The 26,859-nt window shown below is 41.4% G+C and overlaps 2 protein-coding genes across 3 annotated transcripts; both read left to right on the forward strand.

Moving 5' to 3' along the window:
• The first annotated feature begins 515 nt into the window (after nucleotides 1–515).
• Nucleotides 516–12,653, forward strand: tdrd1 (tudor domain containing 1). Of its 2 annotated transcripts, XM_068583956.1 has the most exons (26): nucleotides 516–558; nucleotides 918–1,106; nucleotides 1,463–1,497; nucleotides 1,595–1,652; nucleotides 2,425–2,539; nucleotides 2,690–2,756; nucleotides 2,876–2,956; nucleotides 3,045–3,224; nucleotides 3,347–3,490; nucleotides 3,633–3,798; nucleotides 3,929–4,012; nucleotides 4,323–4,499; nucleotides 4,572–4,679; nucleotides 5,511–5,681; nucleotides 6,049–6,321; nucleotides 6,531–6,665; nucleotides 6,819–6,926; nucleotides 7,210–7,377; nucleotides 7,781–8,113; nucleotides 8,208–8,324; nucleotides 8,426–8,554; nucleotides 10,580–10,747; nucleotides 10,833–11,240; nucleotides 11,538–11,600; nucleotides 11,842–11,885; nucleotides 12,064–12,653. In XM_068583956.1, exons 2-26 carry the CDS (start codon nucleotides 941–943, stop codon nucleotides 12,133–12,135), a joined length of 3,570 nt encoding a protein of 1,189 aa, XP_068440057.1. In that variant the 5' UTR covers nucleotides 516–558; nucleotides 918–940; the 3' UTR covers nucleotides 12,136–12,653. The 2 variants fall into 2 exon arrangements, with proteins under 2 accessions (XP_068440057.1, XP_068440058.1); XM_068583957.1 differs by lacking the exons at nucleotides 10,833–11,240; nucleotides 11,538–11,600; nucleotides 11,842–11,885; nucleotides 12,064–12,653 and adding an exon at nucleotides 9,508–9,599 and having other exon boundaries at nucleotides 10,580–10,700.
• Nucleotides 12,654–13,028: 375 nt separating this feature from the next.
• Nucleotides 13,029–26,258, forward strand: vwa2 (von Willebrand factor A domain containing 2). The gene is made up of 14 exons (XM_068583789.1): nucleotides 13,029–13,096; nucleotides 16,401–16,456; nucleotides 18,950–19,024; nucleotides 19,642–19,775; nucleotides 19,871–19,980; nucleotides 21,762–21,959; nucleotides 22,049–22,182; nucleotides 22,350–22,479; nucleotides 23,534–23,589; nucleotides 23,697–23,804; nucleotides 23,889–24,467; nucleotides 24,847–25,398; nucleotides 25,582–25,704; nucleotides 25,972–26,258. Exons 2-14 carry the CDS (start codon nucleotides 16,411–16,413, stop codon nucleotides 26,100–26,102), a joined length of 2,376 nt encoding a protein of 791 aa, XP_068439890.1. The 5' UTR covers nucleotides 13,029–13,096; nucleotides 16,401–16,410; the 3' UTR covers nucleotides 26,103–26,258.
• The last annotated feature ends 601 nt before the right edge of the window (nucleotides 26,259–26,859 follow it).

A 26,859-nucleotide genomic window follows, 5' to 3' on the forward strand; every position in this document is an offset into this window, starting at 1 on the left:
AGTGTAAATAATATTAGCATGTGTGTTTTGAAATAAAAAAAGAGATATAAATGGAAGGAGCATGTTGTATATTGTGGCCTCAACACAATGTCATATTTTACTGAAATGCAATTAATTTAATCAGGATGAATGGTGCAAAGACCAAGACAGTGAGCCAGCTTTGAATGAGGTCACAGACAAGCGTTGACAATATTTTCAAAACTCTATAAAGTCCCCACAGCTCTTGAAGACAAATATGTCTGTTTTTCTTTCTCTGCCATCACTCCAGTGCAGTCATTTTGGTATTTCATGGTCTCAATCATTTTAAAGCATAAATAAAGTGTCAGACATTCCGATATTTATGAAATAGACAAATAAGATCTAAAACATATAATAGATCAGGCATGAAAACTAATGTCACAGAACAACATCGCAGCACAATATACATATAAATAAATACAAAAAAAGTGTCTCCATTCTTGGGACAGACATCCTCTTGACGTCCTTTGACCTAACCTGCAGTTGAAACTACTGCGCATGTGCACTACTTTCACCTCTTCTACCGACACGTGCATTCAGGTAAAATATTGACTGTGCAATATAAAACCATAAAAGTATAGATAAAGCTAAATGTAATTGTTTGGGTTTATATACTGAGTTGTGTCTCGTAGTATAACATTATATAACGTTAAGTTTGTTGTCGTAAGTTTAGTTTAATTGTCACCGTTTGCAATAACTGGCTAACTTAATATGCGTTTCGTTAGCGTGCTAACAATCGTCACCGTGAAATGTAACGCTAACCATGTAACATTAGCTAGTCGCTTTGCCGCTAATTAGCATAGCTTGGGAAGCAGTGTTTTTTTTTTTAGGTTTAAAGGAACATTGCTGTGCACGTGTCATGCTCAAGGCATATTGTTAAACTCTGGCTTCACACACAGTTCATGACGGATTAGCTGCCGCTATGCATCGTCCATTTTCTCTCAACCTGGTTCGACCTAACCTGCCCTTGAGGAAGCCGTCATCGAGCCCCATGACTCTTTCGACTCCAAGGCCTCCGGCTCCTCCAAATCCTCTCCCCGTGCCCGACGCAACCACGGTGCACCCTTCGTCAGGCGCCATTGGGGACGGTAAATTTAATACCACCATTATCCGACTGGTGTCCAATGCCGTGCATAGTTGTGTGTTGTTTAATACAAAACAAGTGGACTACTGTTTACTGTTTTCTTTAAAGTCTCTTTTTTTGTGGTATTTTTTTAAATATTTATCTTGCAATTGTATATGAGTACGAAGAGCAAAGTAAACCGGCGTCAAATTCCATGTATGTGCAAATGTACATGGGCATTAAAGCTCATTCTGATTTGGAAACCTGCACCTTGCGATTAGTCACTAAACAGCAGAGCAATGTCAATCCTAGAACATGACACATGTATTACATCAGATCTGATACTTCACAATCTTCGTTCCTCTTTTCTTTTTTTTACAGACTTGAAGAATTTGTCAGTCAGCAGGGATCCTTCAGTATGTTACAAACTGGCAGCTCTTCATCAATGGATAAATCAATGTGTTTTGCTCCACATTGCCATTTTCATGCAATTGTTTTATTCTGTTTTTATAGGTGTTGTCCATTCCACCAGCACTGACTGTATTTTTCTGCAACTTCTGTGGTCATCAAGGTAATATTGTTGCCATTAAAGTTATTTTACATACTTGTAAAGTACCTGCAGCTTTGCACCATGGAGTCTTAACAGAAAATGAGTGGCCACCTGCCGTCAATGGCACATTCTGTTATATTCTATTATATTGTGTGTGTTTTTTTAATGAGCAGTAAAATGTGTGTTTTTAGTTTTAGAGTGCAATTCTGTCTCACCAAAGCCTCCACATCACAGTGGTATTGTGATGATGTAGTTATACGAAATGACATTCTCTAAAACTTAATGTTCAATCTTGGGTTTTAGATATGGCTTATAAAATGAATACATTATCAGAATCAGAAACCATTTATTGTCTCGTATGTTTTCACATACAAATAATTAGTTTTTGTGGGTGGTGCATAACAATAAACAATAAACAGAGTGCAAGAAATGGTAACATGTTTAAATTTACAATTTAATAAACGTAATGCTGAAATTAGGTAAAATACATGTGAGTATTTTGTCCTCGGATCACATGTTTTTATCTCAGCATTTGCAAGATGTTGTCTGGTGAAAGACATTTTCAATGATGGTTGCAATTTAATTACAACATTGAGTACTCTTTTAGATAATTTTGTCTTAACATAGAAAAGTGACAGCATAAAAAAAAGTTTTTTATTATTTAAAATATATCCTGATAATATGGTGCATGGTATACAACATATTTCCATGTGGTTTTATGAGACTCGGCACATCTTTGTATTTAAATTGGGTACAATTAGCGTTTTCTAATAAACCAGTATTCACTTGACAGGAAATCTTCGGTGCAAGCGCTGCAAGAAGACACCTTACTGCTCCGTAGTGTGTCAAACTGAAGACTGGAACGCACATAGGCACATGTGCAAGCCCATTGATCTTGTACCTGCAAAGTAAGCTCGGTCCACCCAGAATACTAGTGACTTTCAGCAGATTTTTATTTATTTTTTAATGCCAAGAATAAACAACCAGTTTGTCAAGAATTGAATCATAAAATTATATCAACTTGATAATGTTTACTAATTTGTTTCTTTGGATCCAAGTGAGAAACCTAAGGACACCACAGCTTCGCCAGTGACCGCAGACCAAGTCAGCCTGCTTGAATCTAAGGTAATTCTAGTGATTTGGAGATTTTCTAATGCAAGTCAGAAATCAAGCTTTACATATTAATTATTTGAAATAACCCTATGTAAGGGATTTGTTATCTATGTTTCACCTATTTATTGAAGCAAGGGGATGCATTCAGCCTCCAGAGGGTCTATTTGAAGGACTTGCACATGACTAAAATCATCAAGGGAACAGAGATCCAGGTACAACATACTCCCTTTGCCAACTGTTAAGACAGATCTCACCAATGTTATAGAATACAAAAGCTGTGTGTGTCTCTGTGTCTTTTAGGCATCTGTTGTGGAGTTCTACAGCCCTGGCAGGTTTTTCCTTCTTGCGCAAAGCCCTGAGCTTCTGGAAGCTCTGCAAAACATTAGCACAGAGCTTCAGAAAACGTACAGCTGCCCATCAGTGACCACATATGTTCCCCATGTTGGAGAGGTTTGCGCGGTGCAGTTCTCCTTTGATATGGTGAGCCAAGGCCTTCTCAATCAAATTGATGAGACACAAACTTTAATATGCAATCATAATTTGATATTTGTTTAGTCATTGACTGTGCCAATTGTGTGTTTGCTTCTATTTTTTGTGTGTAGAACTGGTACAGAGGCCTGGTCCAGACCTTGACTGCTGACCAGAAGATGGCTCATATCCTTTACATTGACTTTGGCAATGCAGAGACTGTCCCTGTAGACAGGATCAAGCCCCTCGCCGCTAATATCCAGCTATTTTGTCCATGCGTGAGTGCTTATTCACACCGTTCAAATCCATTTTTTAATTGTTTCAAGCATTGTTATGATAAAACTCCTAGATTCACACTGACTGTTTGCAGTGTCTTACAGCTAGTATTATGACACTAGCACTTTCATCTACTCCTTCCAGGCAATGGAGTGCTGTATCACCGGAGTTGTGCCAGCAGCTGGTCGCTGGTCCAGCGAGTGCTGTATTTCAGTAAAAAGGTTGTTGGCTGCCAAGACTGTGACAATTAGGCTGGTGAAAACACAAGAAAATGGTCGCATCCATTCTGTGGATATCCTACTTTCTTTGGGTAGGTTGTATGTGTTGGGAATGCTATTAAACATAATGTGTTTATGATAGGTAAAGTGTTATTTGTGGTAAGGATACCAGTTGTAGGATTTGTTTTAAAGCCATGAAGACAAATCTCTTGCTTCTTTTAGGAAAGACATTGAGCGCATTCCTCCTTGAGCATGGTTATGCAGAAGCGGAAGCTGTTAACATAGCACCAACTCAGCAGGAAATAAGTAAGTGCCCATCTAAAATCAGACCAGGGATGTAACATATGGGACAAAGCTGGGGAGAATAACTATATGTTCATTGTCTATAGACCATACAGTTTGCTGAAATATATTGTATACACATGCATTTCTGATTAAAGTCATGACGCCCATTTCATTTATACCCAAAGGCATTTAGTTTCTGACAATATGAAATGTTATTGTTCAGCATAAAAAAAAATGTTGCACTTTTCTTCACAAATTAGAATAATTGGAACAATTAAAGACTCATCTACCATATACATATTTGCTGATATAAAAGTTTGATTTACCTCAGATGCCATGGAAACTGCATCTTTGGAAAACTTCCGGCGTCACTCCGATGGAAAGGATAACAACACTTGGGCTCAGCCACCAGAGCCACAGACGCAGGCACTGGGTGACTCCTTTTTTGTTATGATCACCCACCTCCAGTCACCCAGTGAAATTATCGTGCAGAAGGTGGAGAATGCTGGTAAGTGGTATTTAGACCTGGGACTCGCTATTTACAACTTGTATTTTAAACTTGAGAGCTGTTGATTTACAGGAATGATTCAGGAGTTGCAGCTGAAGCTGAGGGAACACTGCTGTGAGGCCCCAGCCCCTCAGAACTTCAGGCCGGCCCCCGGCACAGCTTGCTGTGCAAGGTTCTCAGGTACGACACAAATATTTAGAATTTTTCACCCCTCAAAATCTCTAAACACCACACAGATTATCAGTTAATCTGGCTGATTAGATATTTTCACAGGACTGTGTGGGCGTGAATACGTGAATATATAGATATATATTGATCTACATCTTCTTGAGCGTCCAGCCTAATCCCAACGTCCACACATTGGGCTACGTTCCAGGAAAGTCTCTGAGGGTGTAGGGTTGATCCACAGTCAAATAGCCAAATACTTTACAATACTTTACATTTTGAACACTTTCATGCATACTTAATATTAGGCTTTATATCTGCAGATTTTGCTTAAGGGAATTACTTGCAATTCATAGGGTTGTGACATTGTATATTGGGCTGCCATTCTGTACACATGACATTTATTGTACTTTTGTCAATCCGGGGAGAGGGATTCTCCAGTTTCTTCCCTTTTCCCCCTGTTAAAGTTTTTTTTGTACTGATGTGAGGGTCCCGGGACAGAGGATGTGGTATGTGTACAGATTGTAAATCCCCCTGAGGCGAATTTGGCCAGTAAAAAATACAGTGAATTGATTCAACACATTGCGGCTAATGACAGTTTGGTTATGTTGTCTACTAAAGTAAAACTGTCACTATTGTAGCCTAACAAGTAAATGCATGGTGCACAAGATGTCAAACTGTTGACATTTCAGCTAAGTTTCAGTTGAACAAAGAGTGATATTTGGCAAAGAATTGATGTATTCCTTTTTATAAATGTATTTTCATGATTTGATAATGCCTCAGGTCTGAAATGTGCTCCAACTGACCAATTCATATATTGAATATGATTGTGTTTGTCTCTTCCAGAGGACAAGCAGTGGTACAGGGCTAAAGTTCTGGGTTATTCCTCAGAGGAACGCGTCTGTGTGGGTTATCTTGATTTTGGCAACTCTGAGGAACTGGATTTAGCAAACCTGCAGCCCATCAGCACTTCCCTACTGGCCTTGCCAATGCAAGCTATGCCTTGTGTTCTAGCAGGTAGCGTACTCTCCTGAAAGCACAATGTATATGGTTCAAACTTAAGTATGTTTCACTGTGTTTGACAGATCTGATTTGTGTCACAGGCTTAAAGATTATTTAATTGGTTTTCTTTCATTTGTTCACTTGTCACTTACAACAATTTATTAAAACTGCTTTAGCTTATTGGTTATATTGGACAGAAATGTCACCAAAAGGGGGCGTTGCCTTGCCTTTGTGTGTAATTATGTAACTTCCTTCTGTTTATTTACCTAAAAAAATATTGTAATATTAGAGGGTTTGTACTGTTGTAAATCTTACTCAAATTTTAAAACGAACATTTATGTCTCACACCATCTCAAGCGTCGGTCGTTGGGCTCTTTTCCAGGGGTGCAGCCAGTTGGGGAGAGCTGGTCAGAAGACTGTTTGCTGGCTCTGCAGCGAAGAGTATCAAACCGAATACTGCGCATTGATATCACAGGAGCACACGATGGCAAAGCTTTTGTGACCATGATTGATGAGGCCAGTGATCCTCAGGCCAATGTAGCCGAGCTGTTGATCTTTGCTGGTTTCGCTGCACCTGCTCCTGTTCCCACCGGTAGTGACCAGCCAGCTGACCAGCAGGTTGACCTGACAGCGACTGCTGCTGTTGAACCACAAGGTGGGAAGTGCTTTAACTGAATCTGACACTTTGATTTTAAAAAGTTATCAAGTGTTATCTAACAATAAAGGTGCTTCTTACTGTGACGTTAATTCAACTCAAAAGTCACTTGAGCCTGTCTACATTCTATCAATTGTCTTTTATATTTCAGACTTTTATGATTATCTTCATGTATTTGGCTCTTGTTTTTGTTTTAATGTGCTCCTTAGTGCCTTCCCCTGCTGCATGTGAGCCTCTGGGGTGGTCTTGTACTGAGCTTCCCTGTGACGGCCAGACAGTGGCACTGCTTGCTAGTGTCATGGAGAACCCTCAAGAGTTTTACTGCTGCATCAACAATCCTGCAGGTATTTAATTTCTCTTTGCACTACCAGAATGATGCAAGTGACTTGACAATTTTTGGAAAACACCACAGTGTGTATGATATTTACCATGGTCATGATAATTTCAGATGTTTTGATATTTTGAAATAACCATTCCTTATTTTGTGTGTTTTCCAGACCATCAGCGGCTGATAGAGCTGGGGACTGAGTTGAAACAGCATTGTGAGGCAAACAAGTCACCTTTTGTGCCCAAAGTAGGGGAGCCCTGTTGTGCCATGTTTTCTGGTGAGATTATTTATTGTACTTTTGGTTGTGTTAAACTCTTCCAGCTCTTGAGACTGTTAAAACATGAAAAGGCTTGGCACATAAGTAAAACAAGTTGCTTAATGCTATCTAAAACTGAGTTTTGCTTTTGCAAAATAGTGCAATTGTGAATCACATCTCTAACACATCTGTAGACACATGGAACTGTTTCCTAACACCCATGATCAGATGACATTCAGAATCTTCTTTTTCTGTTTTTTGAAGCGGGGGTTTAGTTGTATATAGTGTGCTTTTTGCTCCCCAGGTGATGGACAGTGGTATCGGGCTATGGTAAACAGGCTGTCTGACGAAGACGTGTCTGTATACTTTGTGGACTATGGTCATAGCATGAAAGTTGAAAAGAACAACCTGCGATCAATTACAAACCAACTCCTGACTCTACCCTTCCAGGCAATTCGTTGCTGGCTTACAGGTGTGTATGTGTGGGAGAGAAATTGTTAAATGTTTTAAATATGTTCTTATATAGCAGATAATATATACATTTTGTATTTATTTTTTATTTGGGGATACTTGGATAGAAACCAAAATCATCTATAGTGTGTGTGTGTGTGTGTGTGTGTGTGTGTGTGTGTGTGTGTGTGTGTGTGTGTGTGTGTGTGTGTGTGTGTGTGTGTGTGTGTGTGTGTGCGCGTGTATGGGTGCATATGCATATTCAGACAAATATGTGTAATCATATTTCTTCACTGACTGAACCTTTGCACAAATTGAATAAAATACATTTTACTTTTAATTTTTCTTTGATGGTTAGTTAAAAGGGAAATGAAAACGAGGATTTAACAATAAGTTTCTTATAAAGAGAGTGTGTTTGATCTCAGGTGTGGAGCCTCTGGGGTCAGAGTGGAGCAGGGAAGCCTTGCTGTGGTTCCAGACTCTGGTGGCTGGCGAGCAGCTCTCTGCACGTGTACTTTCTGTCACTGACCAGGGTTACGGTTTGGATCTGGTCTGCAAAGGGCAGAATGTGGCAACTGCCTTAATTTCTAATCGAATAGCCACAGGGACAAATGCAACCACTGGCCCTGGACCCACAAACCAAAAGAAAATACAGGAAAATGAGCAAAGCCAAAAACATGCATGTTTCCCACACCAGCTGACAGGAGGCAGTTCCAAAGAAATGCCAACTGAGGGGCGGACTGCAATGCCATCGGAAGGTCAGCTGAAGGGCATGTGTCCTTGAGATGCAATGCAATGGTTTATGATTTGAGGATTCCAGTTGAAACTGTTCATCTTGAAATCTTGTTTCAGCCCTGTGTTTCCCAGTGGACTGGAAGACAGTGGAGCTGCCTCTCAACAGTACCTTTCAGCCTTCCATTGCTGCTGTAACCAGTCCCTCCCTCTTCTACCTGCTTAGTCCCAGCCAGGGTCAGAACACTCACTTTTTCCCCTGTCTGTTATAAGTAGGTCCTCAAATGGTAAACATGTAATACTCCTTCCTATTGTAATTGCTGTGTGTTGTTGTGCAGTGGACCAGCAGAAGCTTAAGGGGGTGATGATGGAGCTGGCTGCCTACTGCAACAACATTCAGGCCTCTATGTCCTCCACTGTCTTGAGCAGACCAGCTCCTGGGGCTGCCTGCTGTGCCCAGTTCTCCGGTGAGGAATTTATTATTTCATAAATTCATTCTGTACATCATAAAAATGATAAGTGCAGGGATACACTTGAATCCACGGTCTTTCTCTCACCTCGCCAGATAGACATAGGGTGTCTGCCCAAACTGTTATCGCCCAGCTACAGCATGCAGCTGTTCTTGAGGCAACAAAAATGCATCATTAGTCCTGGCCTCCATCTCCTCCACTGCTAACACCCCCCTCCCAAAACATTTTGCCACGCTAATACATCTATAAAACCATTACAGCTCTTGAAGAGGCAGGAAGAGGCATAGACAATAACAAGGAGACAATTGATGCAAGGCTCTCAACACTACTGTAGACATTAATTGAGTGAGTGAGCAAGGCTAGCAAAGTGTGTTTGTAAGCATTAGCATGACCCTAGTGCAAACAGCAAAAATAATAACAGAGCTAACAATCTTTCCTGAGGGGAAATGGGGATTGGCGCGGTGCTTTCATTACAAAACTGTCTTTTGGGACAGTGTTATCAGCTGTAAACGCTGTATGAGGGAAATGTAGAGCGGTGTCCGCAAGCGAGCCAGCGCTCACATGAAGAAAAAGAAAATACTCAGCTTTATTGTCAATTTCTCCACCAAATATGTACCAAACATACAGAGGAATTGAAAAACATTTCTCTCTTGTCCAACAAATAAAGTGAATACAGATAAAAAGTGTGAATAGATACAAATAAAAAATAACAATTTGAAGGGGGAACTATTTGAAACTTTACAAATGCCTAAATAAAGAATTGAGCACATTGAGAAAACACAATTAGAAACAAAGTGTGGATAATAGCAATATGATTGTTCAAACATAAAAAAAAATCTAAAAATTTAGTAAACATTTTTTGCTTTTATGCCAAAAAACTAAAATGCATGTTATGTGATTACAGTTAAGTTTTGCATTGTGTATTCATTTTCAACATTCTGGTTTCTGAGGAAATTGCATCCAGAGTTGCTGTCGGCAAAGGAAATTCCCATCACTCAGGCAGTATCGTTCGACACAACATTAAACGATGACAAGAGACCGTGTGAGGACAAACCAGCTGATCCATCATTGAGCTATTACACTCTGTCACCATGAATTCCCTACTATCATTGTCCCATCCAGTTTATTTGTTCCCTCTCTAACTGTTGTTGAGACCCCACCTGCAGTTGTTGCCCGTGCAGATGTAAGCTGGTAATTTGGTGTCTGCTAGTAGGTATAATTACACAGTGGGGTTGTGTAGCTGAACGTAGGAGCGGTTCCTCTTAAACATAGTGTACACATAGGAGACTATAGCCTGGCATGCATTCCGCAGCTCAACTAACAACAGGGTTTGTTTTTAATGGAGTTTTGACTGCCGAATGGTTTGTAGCAGGTAAAGGTGCACCGATGTTGTTTAAGGGTGGCTGTGTATGGAGAATCATCTGTCATCTGAATAAGGATTCAAGGATAATTTATTGTCATTAGGCAACACAAGGTTGCACAACGAAATGCTAGTTCAGCCCATTTGCTAAACAATAAAAACATGACTAACAACAAAACAGGAACAGTAGTGCGTTCATGTAGTGCGCTTTTTTTTTTTTAACCTTCTCTGGGGTTAAGTGTATTTTGTCATATGCCTTAAATGTTCGAGTAATAAAGACAAAAGAAAACATTTAAGACCTGAAGAAATGTTTCAAAATTCAGGGAATCCACGGACCGCAGCGTGTACATGCGAGGTCGTTGTCACTCCTAATTATCAACTAAATATACAGTAGAAGATCGACTGCTTAAGTAATGTTTTGCACAATGAAGGTCTTTTACAACTCTTCTGAAGTTGAATGGAAATGTTTTTTTTATTTTAATATTGCGTAGATGCACAAATATCCAAGAAGATCGAGGCAGTGAAATAAACAGACACCTTCTGTAGGGTGTGAAATAAAATTTAACGGGTATCCCTATCAGTAGATCAAATTGGCATTTGTTGTGACTCATAAAACTGTCAATAATTTGAATTAAACACCCTGTTTGAACTTAATTCATCAGCTGACAATAACTGGTACCGTGCGGTGGTCCTGGAGGTCGGTGACAATGAGACCAGTGTCATCTACGCAGATTACGGCAACACTGAGAAGGTGCCCTTCTCCCGTATCTTGCCCATCCCCATGAATCTGCTACAGCTTCCCTTTCAGGTCACTCGTTGCACCCTCAATGGTGAGTAGTTCTTGTTATATTATGTATTATTTCATACTGAATCACAAGTTTATAATTTGTAAAAGCGTCCCCCCTTTATTTTTAGGTAAAGAACACTTCCCTGCAGAGTTTTCAGAGGAAGTGAAAGAGGTGTTTCAAAACCTGCTGTTGACTGGCGTCCTCGCCACTGTCCAGTCCTTCAATGGCTCTGAAAACGTGCTCTCACTCACTCTGCCCACTGAGGCGGGCGAGGGCCACATCACCGCCATGATCTTGGATGCACTACAGGCCCAGACCAAGAGTCCTGCTTGCACACCAATCACCCAGAAGGTTGACCAAACGGACAGCAGTGCATCTGCTGCCAGCACGACCGCTGTACCTGGATGCCTCCTGTCCGTGTCCAAGTCTGAAACCCTTAAGGGGCTTGAAACGGCAGCAGCTACCACCCTTACCATAAAGCCGGCCCCCGAGACTCCCCAGCAGAAGAAATACACTTCTGTTGTGACAATCAATGGTGGGTTAAATTCCAATTTCACAGTGTGATGTTTATTTATTTATTGTCTCATCTCAACTATTACGTCATTAATTCAACAAAACAATCCCTGCAAACCTAGTGTATTTATATTGTCACAATGTATTCACCATATTGCTGTGCTTTAACTGCTGGAATGAAGAGCAGAGAGTAATGCATCTAATCATTTCTAACAATTAACTGATAAATCAATTAATCTAAAACTACATAAATGATCCAGGATGGTTCATTATAGTTGGCGCTGAAACCAAGCTGCAGTTGTGATGTTTTTCTTTTCAGAAGATCCAGTTCAGAAGACTGTTGAGCAAGTGGAGCCGCCATGCAAAATAACAAGTAGTAATGGTACGATTGCTTTGAATGGACAGTTCACCCCAAAATCTAAAACGCACATTTTACCTCTTACGAGTAGTGCTATTTATCAGTGTAGATTGTTTTGTTGTGAGTTGCCTTATTTTGGAGATTACATTTTTTATTTAGTTCCCTTTTAAAACTCGAACAAAACTTTTGTCACATTTGTTGTGCTATTAGTGTGTGACTGATTAAGATTGTGTATAATGCCCTCTGCTTTCTATTTGAATATCAGATCCTCAGACGTCTGGCTGCTGCTGTCTGAAGCTGATGACAAAGGTCAGGGCCAGTTTCACCATTTTTGGAAAGCATCTTTGAATTTGTGTTGATTGTTCAGAACATTGGTTTCAGTTTGTGAAGCTAGGAGTTAGTGGCCATCTTTGTCATGCTTTGTTGTGTCATACTTGATGAACATCAACTGTACAAATGGATAACATATTTGTGTTTCCTTTCACAGATTGACCACCTGGAAAAGTTGTTGCAGCAGCAGCTTGCTCTCATCACACCATTAGTGGGACAGAAAAAATAAGATTCAGTAACTCAAAAATGTTATGGTCTTATTGACCAACTTGTTCAAATCAAGCCCGTTGTTTGTTTCCCATCTTGATTCTTTAGAGAGAGAAAAACAAGCTAACTCCAAGTGAGGCCTTTTAGAAGCAGCTATTCAGCTTGTAATTTTACTTTTGTCACTTTATTCCAGAAGTTTCTATGCAGGTTTTTATTTGAATTATTTTTATTGGACCTTTTTAATTTATTTGTGGTTTACTACTACTCCTTCACTCTTTTACAGACCTTTTATGTTATTTTTTCCCATTACTTTATATATGTATATATATATATGTATATTTCTGGAGGTTTTCATTAAAAAAAAAGATTATTGTTAACGCACGTATTGCGTTTGAGTTGCCCAAAAACTCGCAACAGTTGCATGCTGTGATGCCACCTGTTCCTTTTGTTCAGTCCTAATCACTTGTTCAGATGGGACGTCCTGCCTGATGTATTTATGTGTTTCAGTTTTCACATAAAGGGTTTGTGACTGACAATGAATTGATTTTGTCCTGTGACATTCTTGACTGAAGACTCTTTGTTGCCTTGTGCAAAGGAATGGAGGGTGGAGGTCACTACCTCCATGATAAAATGAACGAACATGAGTGGCAGAAGGAAATGTTTGAGCTCCACATATACTCAGTAACATACACATACAAACTAAATGCTATAGTTTATTCAAATGAAAAGAAAGGGTTGTGTTGTAGAAGAAGACTTCGTTCTAAAAGTACCAATGGGAACCGCATAACGGGTCTTTGTCCCGCCCCGTGTGCGCGATGAGTGGCGGACAGATTAGACCCCACCGGTGCAGGTACATCGGGAGGGGAGGGGGGGCGCTCGCTGAACAGCTGTCCGGAGCAGAAGCCCGAGTGGATCCGATCCGCGAGGACGGATTAGGACTGTTTGAACACATTGAAGGAGTTTGGAGCTGTGGACAGCGTGTGGTAAGTGAAACTATGAGTCATTCATAGACTTTAGGACACGGCGGAACCTGCTGGAGCGCAGCACGTCCGCAATGGATGCGCTTTTCCATGTTGGTGGTGTCTGCTAACGATTATTGTCGATTTGACTTCTAATTAACCAGCATATATTAAAATGTGGAAATAGCAATCAACAATTTTGTCAACTATACTCGTGCGTCGACTGGTTATCGTACAGTCTCATATGTTGGGGGAAAAAAATGAGATGGAATCCGTCGGTTTTATGCATTAAAAGAAAACGTATTATCACTATTACCATGATTTTACAGCTTTACAAAATTAGCAGTGAAGATATTTACATCAGGCCGGTCTAAAACAAGTGTATATGGAAATTATAGCCAATTAAACCGACAGCGTGTCTAAAAGCAACGAAATGCTTCCCCTCATCGACTGAGTTACCGACAGGCATCACTTTGTCTTCTTGAGTAAACCTCTACTAGGCCTACTGTTGAATGTCAAGGTCATAACCTCTGGCCCCATCTTAAACCTGCCTTGACGCATGTAAGACGGACCAGATGTTTCAAGACTGCAAGCCAGAAGTTGAGCAACGAGGAAAATAAACATGTTTAAATTGAAAAGATGTTTAGTGAGATGTCATTTTAAGAGGCAGCTCCAGGTTACCTGTAAGCATGGCTGTGTGTGTGTGTGTGATGTGTGCATGATTTGGTCTTCTATCTACAAGCAAGTCTTTTAATGTGGGCTGTTGTAATCTACATTGCAGCATCAAGCCAACACCTAAAATGATGTGACTTATGAAGTTAGAATGTCTTTTTAATCCAGTTTAATATATAAAACTATCCACTGTGTGGTTGCCAGTTTCCTCGTGCAACACATTCCCATACATACCGGACTTTTTAAATTACTTCTGGCTTTTAATCAGAACATTGTGGGGAAAACACATTTCCACATTTATTCAACAGTTGTTTTAAAAGTGTCTATTTCAGGTGACTCACTCTGAAATAATTGAAACCGTTGCTTGACACCTCCAAGTACAGGCTAGGTGATCTTAGGATTGTTGTATGATGTTGGTCCAAAAACAAGCACTCCTTACTAATGACAGACTGCAGAGTGGAGGCACTTTCCAACCTGCCAACCAATTCAAAGCAGACGGCACATCCATGGCTCAGGACTCCCGTAAAAAACATTGTGAATACATTTCATAGGAACGTCCCAGTTTGCGTAATTCTCTCTCAGTAGATCAGGACGGATTGCCCAAAGTATTAGCTTATCTTTCTCAAGTCAGAAATCTCTGAAGTTTTACGTCACGAAATGCCCCTGATTTGGCATTTATTGTTATTGCTGATCTTGATTTTCAGTGACACATGTTGAGTCCGTAAAGCAAGACAGGACTTTTATTTCAGCTCGGAGCAAACGAGCAGCCAGATAGAGCAGAAAGGTGTTCACTAACGGGCAGAAAGTGAGGACATGAGGGGTGGACGGGTCCAGAAGAATGTGTGTGAAGAGGGAGCCAATTATGTGAGTCAGGTGTGTGTTTTTTATATGTAGGCATGCATGACTGCTTCCTCCCATAATAGAGCGAAAGAGAGAGTGTGTGTGTGTGTGCGTGTATGTGTCCTGGAGGTAATGAAATCTCTTGTCCTCATGTCGTACCAGCGAGTGCACAAATAGAGCATCAATAGCCGGTGGGTGATGTTTATCAGACGGCGGCTTCTCAGACGGCCACTGCATGTCAGTTCTTCCAGATCTGTATCGCAGACACACAGACTCCTCTTAAAGTGAGGCATCGGCCCGAACACAATTCTATCTCTGTCTCAGAAATACACACAGCTGTACCTGTAGGAGGGCTCCTCTGGCTCACGCACACACAGACACACACAGAGGACATTATGGCCAAGCTTATCAGCAGCCAGAGTTAATCAAAGCTTATCTGCAGCCGTTCCCAGCGATGAACGTACAGAATGAGGCGGGTCGGGTTGTTAATCCTTGTTCGCATGTTCACTCAATTACCAGTTAACCTGGTTAACTGGTAATTGAAAACACCAGTGGCATTTTAATATAGCAGCCTGGCAGTCTTTGGGAAGCTTAGAATGGTTCTTTTAGTTTTAATGGTGTTTTTTGTTGACACTGTGAGAACTTTGCATCTTTAAGTCAACAACCTGTTTCGCTGCGTAGAGTTTTACAGAGCTGGGATTGTAAAGGTGTGTTTACTATAAACTGTTCAGTCCAATGAAAGAAAGTGTGACAATTTTTTTCAAAACCTTCCCTGAGTTCCTGACCCCACATATTTAGAAGGACCGCTGAAGGCATACTTTATGCAGATTTTAATTGGTGAAAACCTTAAGCGCAGTATTTTTAAAAGGCAGGGCGGCTCTAATTTGACATGTACAGAAATATTTAAATCTGCCTTCAGGGTGGCATCTTCTTCACATCCACACAACTTTGTCATAGTAAGCCTACATTCTAGCAACACAATTCTCACGTGAACACGATGATGATCGCGTACAGTACCGGAAATACTTTTCCACTTTTACAGGCCTGGTTGCATCTGACACATTTCCGCTGAAGACATTCTGTGAGGCGTCCCGACCCCACGAACATCAAACGTAGATGGAGTCTCGATATTGCTTATCTTTCTGACCCAGACAAAATACAGAATGGTCCACGTGATGTGTATCTGACTGTGTGTGCCTTTGTACAGTGATGTATGTTTTGATACACAACACACCAGTGAGCTTTGTTGATAGGGGAGTTAGTGCATTGTGGTGAAACTTGGTAAACTCATTCATTCTGATGTGCAGAACTCTTATCAGATATCATTGATCTAATATCTGAAAACACGTTGAGGGTGCACTTATGGTGCTTGAGCCAGTCTCCTGCTCCACGGACCACATCCTGTCATTAGAGCGTTCTCCACTGTACGACACCTCTGGATGTGTAAACCTTATTTTAACATTCCATTCAACTTGACAGCAAGCCTTCCTGTAGATTTGTTTTATTATTTTTTATGAAACATCCAAAATATATACAAAGCAACAGTTTAAAAAAAGAGATTTCAGCCTCACAAGAACTTTTCTATTGTCTCATTTTTTTTTTTTAAATAGTGAAATACTGGAAACTTTCAGCTCATCGAGCCTGCCGAAACACTTCAATGCAACAACAGATGAATGAAAACTCACTCATACATATATCCACACTAACGCCACTCACGTCTCACATTCTCTCTCTTTACACACTATCTCTTCTTTTCCCTCTGGTGTATTTTGCTGCTACATTTCACTAAAGTGTGTACTCTTGTTTATCGTTCCAGGTCTCTCGACATGCAGCCTGATATCCATCTTTCCCTGCTGCTCCTGCTTCTTCAAGGTCGGTTGGTTGGTTTTATTACTTTTTCTGCTTTCAGTTTCGGTTGATTCTTCCGCACCATATGTATTCAGAGTCCTTTGACGGTTTTCAAACGTTTTCAATGTACCCATGAAGTTACAAATGCCGCTTAAAATCATTTGAAGGGAGATTTATAGTTGAATGCCGTTGTCTCAGTGTCATATATATTTATTTATCCTGTAATATAAAACTCTTCTGGACAACTTAAAAATAATCCACTGCTTAAAGTGCACTGCTGTCAAGTCTCCAGTGCTGAAGCCTTCCCATTATCCTTCTTCAATGTGATCACTGTGCTTAAAATGCTACTTGTTAAGTCAAATTTTGCATCGACTTTACAGTCTAGTCGGTTGTTCTCTCGGACACGAGAGTGTCGGTATTTGCCTGAGGGGAGAGGCGGGAGTCACGAAGCAATATAATCTGAGTTGTTTTCAAAAATGACAGCTTTAGCACCATGTCAAGTATTTATTACTGGTCATTTTAAGACTTTGAACTTGAGAAAACCAGACTATTTCACCTTGTCAGGCTCCCCCTTCTCCCCCTGTGCCGACAAACACAGATAACCTGTTGCAGTGCTTCACCAGATATTCATGTCATCCAGTCTGTCACGTTACATTCCCCACAGAGAGCCGATCCTAGCTTAAACTTTGATTTAAAGGGAATATTCCTTATATTTCCAACACTATCGGATTATCAATGCCTATTAGAAATATACTTGTCCTAAGTATACCTGCTTGCTACTGACTTCTTGCTGTGTTTTCATTCACAGACTTTGAAGTGTTTGGCTAAACAGACAGATATTTTATTCAGAGCAGTGTGGCCCCGCTGACCATTTGCAAGCAGCTTGCCAAGACTTTAAACTTTCCCTGTCGGGAGGGCTTAGGGCTGGACTGACACTGGAATTAGGAGCAGATGAAAGGCTCAGGCTTGATAAAAGATGGAAGCGAAAAAAGTTGCAGGTGTTACTTCTTTTTCACAATTCTGCTGTATTTTACAGCTCAATGTCCCCCTCCAATGAATTGATGAGGTATCACTTTATGTAAAGACTTTGATTTCATGGGGATTTCAAGGATGTGAAGTCAATGGCAAAGCTCTCAGTTTCACTATTTAGATGTGTTAATGAAGAAGAGACTTGCCCCAGGGTGCTAATGTAATGCCTGATGGCCATTAAGAATGGAAGCTCATATGTGGGGCGACTCAGTGGAAGAGGAGGGTCGTCCTTCAATCAGAGGTTTGGCGGTTCGATCCCCGGCTCAGCTAGTCCACGTGGATGTATCCTTGAGCAATTCACTTAACCCCAAATTGCTCCCGCGGGCTGTGCCTGCGGTGTGTGAATGAGTAATTTGGGTCCTGATGAGCAGGTGGCACCTTGTCATCAGTGTGTGAATGTGTTTGAATGATGACGTGTCGCGTGAAAGCGCTTTGAGCGGTCGGAAGACTAAAGTGCTATACAAGTATTTACATAACTCTTTAATCTGTTACGTTGGTAGTGTCGTTATTTTGTGACTGGTAAAAGAAGTTCCTTTTTTATCCCAATAAAAGCAAAACATTGTCAACTGCTGCCGCTATGTCTTGTCTCTCCCAATCCTCACTGCACAACTTCAGTGGCAGAAAGATGAGCAGAGGAGGACACTAAATATTCTTAAACAGACATGCCATTTGTTTCTATTGAACCTTTTGCACGTGGAACCTTGGATTGGTGTTTCTATCCTTCACCTTCACCACGAAATCAACATAAGGCAAGACGGCCCGAAAACGTCACAACGAAGTTGACAAGAACAATCTGACAATTTATTTCCGTGTTGTGATCGGAGAGATGGACTGTGCTCATCAGGGAGAATGTGTTTTTAATGTGGAGATGTATATAAAACCACTCAAGCGCTCCGTCTCTGTGCCGGACCAATGCCTCTGTGACCCGTTGGGGTTTCCAGGGACAACAAGGCGTGTTCACATGGGGTGCTGAACAGGAAGTCACATGCCCGGCGCTCCTCTCCGGGCTGTACGTGTGCCTAAATAGAGCAACGTCCATTCGGTGAATGGAGCAAAAGAATGGTTTCCTTCACTTGTCCACTCACATTAGCTTTGAATACTTAATCATCCATCGCAGAGGGTCAAGTTGGAGTCAGCAAACTGTATCGGCTTCAGGAACAGCATCCCATTCATTATTTCATTTTACTTCTCTTTTAATTGCTGTTATTATGTTTGTTTTTTTAAGGCAGTGCATAGACACAGTTAACATGGGAGAGAGTTGAGGTTTACAGATCACTCGGAGTACTTTTTTGTCTCATTTTCAATTCATGGATCAAGGAAAAGATGAGAGAAAATAATAATAAGTTCTTGTAAAAACATCACCGGTATCTATTGTGAAGGGTTTCATTGCTATTGTTATGGTTGGCCTAACTACTGTATTTAAATGTCAATTGTTGGCATTATCTGTGTCGACATTTGACTGATCTCTGTGTTGTTTGCCCCTCCTAGTCCAGCGGTGCTCCTCGGTGCAGGAGATCCATACGAGCCATGAGAATATCCAAAAGATCGACTCGGCAGGAGAAAGTGAGTAGTGAGAAGCTCATATGTGAGCAGATCGTAGTTAAATCAAAAATACTCAGACGCATGGAATGTGCAGGGTCTGATGTGGACGAGTTGTTGAAGTGGGACGCAGTGAAGTTGTTGTAAATAGCTAATAAATTGTGAAGAAGAGTGGCAAGACTTTGGAAGAATACTTGAGCTGCTGGGTGGTCTTATTGGTATCATAGAGGAAAGTGTTTGGAGGTGACTTTCCCACACACAGAGACAGACGGCTCACTCTCTGAATCTATAATGGCCCTCTTCATGATCAGTAACGTTCTAACATTACAGCAACACTGCAGATTATTGACGCCTCCACCGAGTTCAGGCATGATTTCTGCTCGGTGATTGTTTTGTGAGTTTGCTCCCGGAAAAAAAAAAAAAACTGCGGCTAGCGCCGCTGTTTCTCTTTTATTATGTCACGGTAACATTTTCAGCTGCTGCAGACCATTAGATCACTAACCAGGATAATCTCATAATAGAACCATGGAGAACAATAGAATAGAAACACAATGAAGACAGTGAATGAGTTTGGACCTATATTCAGAGTCTTTAACAGTGTGTGTGTGTGTGTGTGTGTGTGTGTGTGTTTCCTTGGGAAGTGATGCAGTGCTCCGCAGCCATCGATATCCTCTTCCTCATGGATGGTTCCTACAGCGTGGGGAAGGGCAGCTTTGAGAGGTCCAAACATTACGCTATCAAGATCTGTCAAGCACTAGACGTCGGACCGGACAAGGTTTTTTTTCTTTCTGATCCCATGTCTCTTACTCTCTCTCTCCCTCCCTCGTTCTCTCATGTCACTCATATTCATGCATTTCCCTTGCCGTGCAGGTGCGAGTCGGCTTGATTCAGTTTGGTTCCGCTCCTCGGCTGGAGTTCGCCCTCAACTCGTACACCTCAAAACAAGAGCTGAAGAAGCACATCAAGAAGATTTCTTACAGGTGTGTTTCTCCTCTCATTTCATCCTCAGATGATGCAAAAATATGTATTATAGTGTGATTTAGAGTGTGTGTGTGTGTGTGTGTGTGTGTGTGTGTGTGTGTGTGTGTGTGTGGAGGAGAGAGAGAGAGAGAGGGGGGGGTAGAATGGACATCTGTTTTTATACCGCTAAAGAGATAAGATGATATACAAGCATGTGTCATCCATAAAGTCATAAAATGAACAATTACAGTTATTTAACAAATAAAAGACGGTGAAAAAGATTTTTTATTGTTTTATGTTCCATTCACTCAGACGTGACGGTTGAAGTGAATCATGCACATTTTGGGTTCCACTGGGTTTTTAGAAATTACAGCAATTACCAGATTAATGTCTATTATATATATATATATATATATATATATATATATATATATATATATATATATATATATATATATATATAACGAGGTGTCTGCAGTGATGAGAACATTTATGCTCTTAACTTTTTTAGCACGCTGAAACTTGTCACAGTGGTTCAGTGTAGTTTCAGTACACTACCAGAATGAATGATTTTGTAACCATGGCAAAACTGGATTTAGTCCAAAATTGTGCAGAAAGCAAAACACCTACACACACAGTCAGAAGTAAAGCAAATGCTCCATGGGAACCAAAACAAATTAATTTCAGATTAGAGGGGAACACCACAGGTGGTCACTGGATATTGGATAAGAGCATAAGCCAAGCAAGGGAGGTAATTTGGCCATGTGTGTGTGTGCGTGTGCATGTGTGCGTGCAGTTGTGTGTGTGCGTGCATGTGTGTGAGTGTGTGTGTGTGTGTGTGTGGTTGTGTGTGTGGGTGGATGGTTTGGAAGTTACATTTTGGCCTGACTTCTGCTTTGAAGTTGCTATCCTTGTTATGAACTTATTAGCTGCCACATTGCCTCAAATCAAACTCGCACCATGCAGCATGATACCGTCGACACAATAACCTGTTTATTTTTAGTTTAATGGCTTAACTTTCAGTTGGCTGTGATCAAGTTGCTTTTTCAAGGATCTTGTAAAGCCTGTAAGTCTTGAGAAAAAGATGTATTGTATTGTCTGAAAGGGGATACGAGCTGCAAAAGCAAATCATTAAATACAAATACACACTACCTACTTCTTCTACGTCTGTCTCCAGTAAGAACTACATTTGTTCACGGTTTGTGAAAATGTAATACGTCGTGGAGCATAAAAGAGCTTTTTAATCTGCACTTGAATGCTGAGAAACCGATACCTTGTGTTGTTGACATAAACCTGTTCAAGGGAGCTGAGATATTTGAATCATGCTGGAAGGCTTTTGAACCTTCCACCATATTGTTTAATAGTTTTTGGCGCTCCAAGCATACACAGCATTGTTTTCACAGTTTGAAAAAAAAAAAAAGGGATCAAAATGAGAAGTCGGATAGTCGGCCTGCACTACCTTTGTTTCAGCGATTCTGTCTCCTCATAATCACAAGACACTGTGCATCTGTTTCTTTGAGCCAAGTCTCCAGCTCTGACTGACATTTATGTGTTTTTGAAAAAAATGTAACTGTTTTTAAATGGGTTTATTGAGCCCTGGGGGGGATGAAACTTCAGACAACACTCAGACAACTCTGAGTGTCTTTTCAGTCGAAGAACTAAAAGAGGAATGTGATTTACTTTGACAATAAATAACTCTGCTGGTTCCAGTACATTACATATTCTCTAATTGTCCTGTTTCAGCTTTGTTCGAACAGTAACATAAAAAAAAAAAACACTCTTCTAATCTCTGAACTCCCAGGGGAGGCAGCACCCAGACAGGCCTTGCTCTCAAGTACGTGCTGAGGAAGGGTTTCCCGGGCGGTCGTAACTCCTCCACCGCGGCCCAGATCGCCATCCTCTTGACAGATGGGAGGTCTCAGGGCAACACGGTGCAGGCGGCCGCACAGCTGAAAGAGACGGGCGTGGTCTTGTTTGCCGTGGGCATTCGCTACCCAAAGTATGTTGGAAAAGTGGTTGGAAAACCAGAATAGGTTAAACCTCTACTTTTTTCATTTGCAGTTTTTAAAAAAAGTTGTTGCTTCCAAGGTGGGAAGAGCTGCACACTTTGGCCAGTGAGCCGATGGAGAGCCACGTGTTCTTCGCCGAGCATTTCGACGATGCGGTCAACGGCCTGTACACCACACTGACCACCTTCTCCGTCTGCAACGCCACGCCCGCAGGTGAGATTCCTCTGCGACACGTGGTCACTGGAAGCAATTGTCACAGCCGCTTCCCTTGCGGAACTTCTTCCTTTTGTGTTTCTTTCTCTTCCTGCAATTCTTGTCCACACCTGACTTCCCTCATGTCCACACCTGCCCCTCCTCATCCTTCCTGTTCTGTTCCCCAGGCTGTCAGGTGGAGTTGTTTCCCTGTGAGAGGAAAACACTGGAGACTGTGAAAGAGATGCAGGGGAATTACATGTGTTGGAAAGGCTCCAAGGGGTATTCCCCATATACGTCTCTCTGTCCATACTACAGGCAAGTGTACATATGGCAAATGGTCTCGTTCCTCACCTGAGGTAAAAAAATACAATGTTTATGAGAAGATGAATTTCTGAACTTTTACAAGAGAAAACACACCTGTTTTAATAGCTACAACTGAATCCCTCACAATGTCTATATAATTGTAGAACACATTCCTGTAAATCACCGGAAATATTTGGTAGGAATGATGGACCCACATCAGTGTCTGGCAGGCCTTTAAAAGGCCACGGAAACAGGTTCATGGTAAAGAAGGAGTATGGTGTCATACCGGGTCACGCAATCTGGAGACTGAAAACAGAAATGTCACAGTTGTTTTCACTGCTCAATGAACCACAAGACTGTGGATGTTCAACAGGGCAACTCCCATCTGTTAATGTGCTGTGTCAGTGTGAGGGTGGCAATGAAAACAAGTGTAATTATGTCACAACCTCCCAGGGCAATTTAAATGTCCTTTGAATAAAATTAATTTCACAGCACATTGCAGCTTCACCAACATGAAATGGCTGAAGCCAAGCAGAGCTCACAGTTTAAAAGAAGCATCCCAACTTTCCATTGTACCTTTTGAATCTTTAGTCTTATGAATGCACATAATTGTCCTGCATATAGTTTCCAAAAAAAGCCAAATTTAAACTTTTAGCCGCAGCACAAAGTAGTACCGCTGCTTGTTCAATACTGTGAAATGGGTTTATATAATATCCATGTAAATAAAAATGTGATAAATCTTAGCTAACGAATGAGAGAGAGATGGATAATTTGTACGTCACTTTGGACATACATCTGTGAAATGAATACATGTAAATATACAATGCCTTCCCAGTGTGTTGGAAGGCATACTTTGCAGTTTATGAACTGATAGGCAAGGCCCAATGTTTGTGTTTACATCAAAAAACTGCCAAAATAGAGCCAATTTAAATTACAGAGTGATTTAATTTACTTTAGATTTTTTTTAAAAAGGAGTCGTTCTTCCAAAATACACAGACTATTGATTAAATTTCAACCTGACAAAACAAGTGAATTTCAAGTTTCATTCCACATATGTGTGTTGCAGGTACAACAAGCTTTACAAGAGACACCAGACCGTCTGCCATCGTACTATCTGTCCAGGTCACAACGCTGTTCTTTCTATTTACTTACTGTCTGTGAGACGATGTGTATTAGTGTAACACCCTGACATTCTCTCCACCTCTTTCTCCCTCGACAATACGCCGTAGATCCCTGTGACTCTCGGCCTTGTCTGAACGGTGGAACATGTGTGGCCGACGGTCCAGAGGGTTACCACTGCTTGTGTCCACCTGGCTACGGAGCAGACCCGCACTGTGGTCTGTAAACTGTCTCTGTACTTCTTGAGATATCAGCATCGCCCCGCTGGCTGCGTCCTAACTTGACCCTCCGTCCCTCCTCAGCTCCCGCATTGTCTCTGGACTGCGCCGTGGACTTGCTGTTCCTGATGGAGGGCTCTGCCACGCTCACCCTGGAAGGCTTTCTCCGCCTCAAGTCCTTCCTGAAGCGCTTCCTGCGCACTGTGATCGGGTCCGACAGCCCCAGTAAAGTCGGCCTGGCGGTGTTCGGTGAAGAGGCCAGAGTCGAGGTCCCGGTGGACAAGTTCAAAGGGGACCTGAAAGGTTTGCTCAAGGCCGTGGAGGCACTTCAACCAATCGGCGGCAGGACCCTGACAGGCCAGGCCCTTCGGTACGTCACACGTCACGGCTTTGTGAGCGCGCCAGTCTTTGCTGACGTCACGGACGACTTGCCCCGCGTGGTGGTGCTGCTCACCGCCACCCCTGCTGTCGACGAGGTGGTGGAGCCCTCCAAATATGCACGAGACAGAGAGATCTTCCTGATAGGGGTGGGACCACAACACCTGAGGGGACAACTGAACAATGTCACAGGAAATCCCCAGAGGACGATCACCTACACACCACCTGAGTTCAGTGCCAAGATCCCTGAGCTCAAGGCTAAGATCTGCAGTGTGGATACACAAGGTACTGACGGATTGACTGACTACTAGTTAGTAGTCTTTAAAGTTTAAGCTAAAGCACAAAGTAGAACTACCCTTGTGTCATACTGTGAAATGGGATATAATACCTATTAAATAAATATTTGAATACATCTTCACTAACAAATTGCAAACTAAGTGAGAGATGCATAATTTGTACATCACTTAAGACATACACATTTGTCAAATAAATAAATTCAAAGATATGATTCTATATTATATGTATAATATAGAAATATAGTTCCTCTATCTGGCTCATATGTAAATTAATAAACCACATAGGCTTAAGTCATGTGCTGTATGTTTCATTTGGTACTGATTGTCCAAATTAACAACATCCATCTTTGTTTTTTTCTTTTTTTTAGGTTGTCTTGGCCAAGCAGTCGACCTCGTGTTTGCCCTGGATGCCTCCGGCGGCGTCAGCCCTGACAACTTTGTCACCCTGCGCGACTTTGTTCGCAGCCTCACCGTCCAGTTCGACATCAACCGCGACGTTGCCCAGCTGGCACTCGTGACCTACAATCGGAGAGCCAACACTGTCTTCAACCTTGACACCCATGAGAGCGGTTCCTCCATCCTCAAGGCCGTGGATGACGCCAACTACCTGGGGGGAGTGGCTTCAACGGGCGCGGCTCTACTTCACATCCACTCCGACGTCCTGACGGTGGCCAAAGGCGCACGGCCCGGAGTCAACAAGGCCGTCGTGGTGGTGACAGACGGTTCAGGCGGAGATGACGCCGTTGTTCCGGCTCAGAAGATAAGAGACAATGGAGTTTCATTGTTTGTGATCGGAATCGGGGACATACAGAAAGAGTGGCTGCTGCAGATTTCAGGCTCAGAGGAACACATGATCGCGGTGTCGTCTTATGAGGATCTCAAGTATTTTGAGGACGTGCTGGTGCAGATGCTGTGTTCAGGTGAGAACAATGAAGGGGAATTACCAAATATTTTCAGGACAGCTTGTCATCTCCTGTTCTATGGATATAGGAGGAAGTGGTTGATTTCAGAAAAGATGGAAAAATGCTCAGGCACCTGGACAAAATATGAATTGTTGAATGTTATGGTAACAGACTGATTCATGATACATTTCTTTCTATTAGAGGTTAAAAAGCCGGTGAACCTGTGCAAGCCCAACCCATGTATGAATGATGGGAGCTGCGTTCTGGCTGGAGGGAGCTTCCGCTGCCAGTGCAACGGCTACGAAGGACCCCACTGTGAAACAAGTCAGTGGCATTAATGAGTCTCCTTTCCTTCTTTCCTTAGTTCACTCCTTAGCCTCTGCCTTCCTTTTATGATAATTTCACTATCCTATAGGCCCTTTCTTCCTATCAGTTTAACATTTTAATACATTTGGTCGTCTGACCTTGTTATTTGCACAACATGGACTATGTTATAAAGTAGGGATTGCCACGGTCACAGCTGCCACAAAGCCCTCGCAGTAACCGCCTTATTCGCATGTGCAAATGACTTTTTCTGTGGTCTGTGCATAGGAAGCAGCAGGCCTTCATCCAGAGGAGATCTCCCGAGGCCTGCTGGTCTCAGGAAGAAGAGCCGGAAGAAGAAGAGTCACCAGGAGCTCCTGCATCGCTACAAACTGCACTACAGGAGACATGCTGCCTGATGAACACACATACTCTTCACAGAAACAAGTCACCTATGGACACCTGAGGACGAGGATGTTTGCGGGTTTTACAATGGAGTAAAGGGAAAACTCATTTTACTGGTTCAATATTTACACTCACACTTAAACAAGTGCCTTCAAATTGTTTGTATTTCTACTGCGGTGTCTGTTTGTGTTGTGCAATTGTCACAATAAGGTTCTGTTATCTATTCAAAGATGTAAACTTTTATATTACGTTATATTATAGTGTATATCTGTGTCATGATTGTATTATTTTTATTGAATGTTCACCACAATCTTTTTCTTTCCGTCTTTCAAAGAAGGCGTAGATGACAATTTTCACCTAAAAACACTTTATGCCAAATGCTATTTAAGTTTCAATATATCTTTTTTACAATAGGCCTCTAAATTCACTCAACTGCTTGAAATTTATTAGACGTTAAAAATATGATTGTTTGTTCTCACTAATGAACAAAAGTGTTATAATTTTTGAATTATGAGCGTTTTATAAATATATGTATATATGAATTTCATGATAAGTTCCATATTAATATATCACTGGCTTTGTATTTACCCCGTACTTTACTGATCACTTCTGGGGGAAAGAGACACAAACAAACTGTGATTTGTCAATCCAGCTTTACAATATCTATATTTAAATACTATAATTATTCCACTTGTAAACACCTAAAACACCATGTAAAATGCTTAATAATTTAAATATTAGCCAAAGTAAACTGTAAACACGTGAACCATA

The sequence above is a fragment of the Clinocottus analis genome, unplaced genomic scaffold (assembly GCF_023055335.1).
Source record: "Clinocottus analis isolate CAN_PGR_092001 unplaced genomic scaffold, fCliAna1.0.p SCAF_19, whole genome shotgun sequence".
Taxonomy (NCBI): Eukaryota; Metazoa; Chordata; class Actinopteri; order Perciformes; family Cottidae; genus Clinocottus; species Clinocottus analis.

What these genes read in the sequence shown, in the direction of transcription:
- vwa2 (XM_068583789.1), top strand. Translation starts at nt 16,411, where the DNA reads ATGCAGCCTGATATCCATCTTTCCCTGCTGCTCCTGCTTCTTCAAG. An exon ending in CTGCAACGCCACGCCCGCAG is followed by an intron (nt 22,183 to 22,349) that starts GTGAGATTCCTC and finishes TCTGTTCCCCAG; the next exon opens with GCTGTCAGGTGGAGTTGTTT. An exon ending in GGTGCAGATGCTGTGTTCAG is followed by an intron (nt 25,399 to 25,581) that starts GTGAGAACAATG and finishes TCTTTCTATTAG; the next exon opens with AGGTTAAAAAGCCGGTGAAC.
- tdrd1 (XM_068583956.1), top strand. Translation starts at nt 941, where the DNA reads ATGCATCGTCCATTTTCTCTCAACCTGGTTCGACCTAACCTGCCCTTG. An exon ending in TCAGCCTGCTTGAATCTAAG is followed by an intron (nt 2,757 to 2,875) that starts GTAATTCTAGTG and finishes TATTTATTGAAG; the next exon opens with CAAGGGGATGCATTCAGCCT. An exon ending in TTGCTGTGCAAGGTTCTCAG is followed by an intron (nt 4,680 to 5,510) that starts GTACGACACAAA and finishes TGTCTCTTCCAG; the next exon opens with AGGACAAGCAGTGGTACAGG.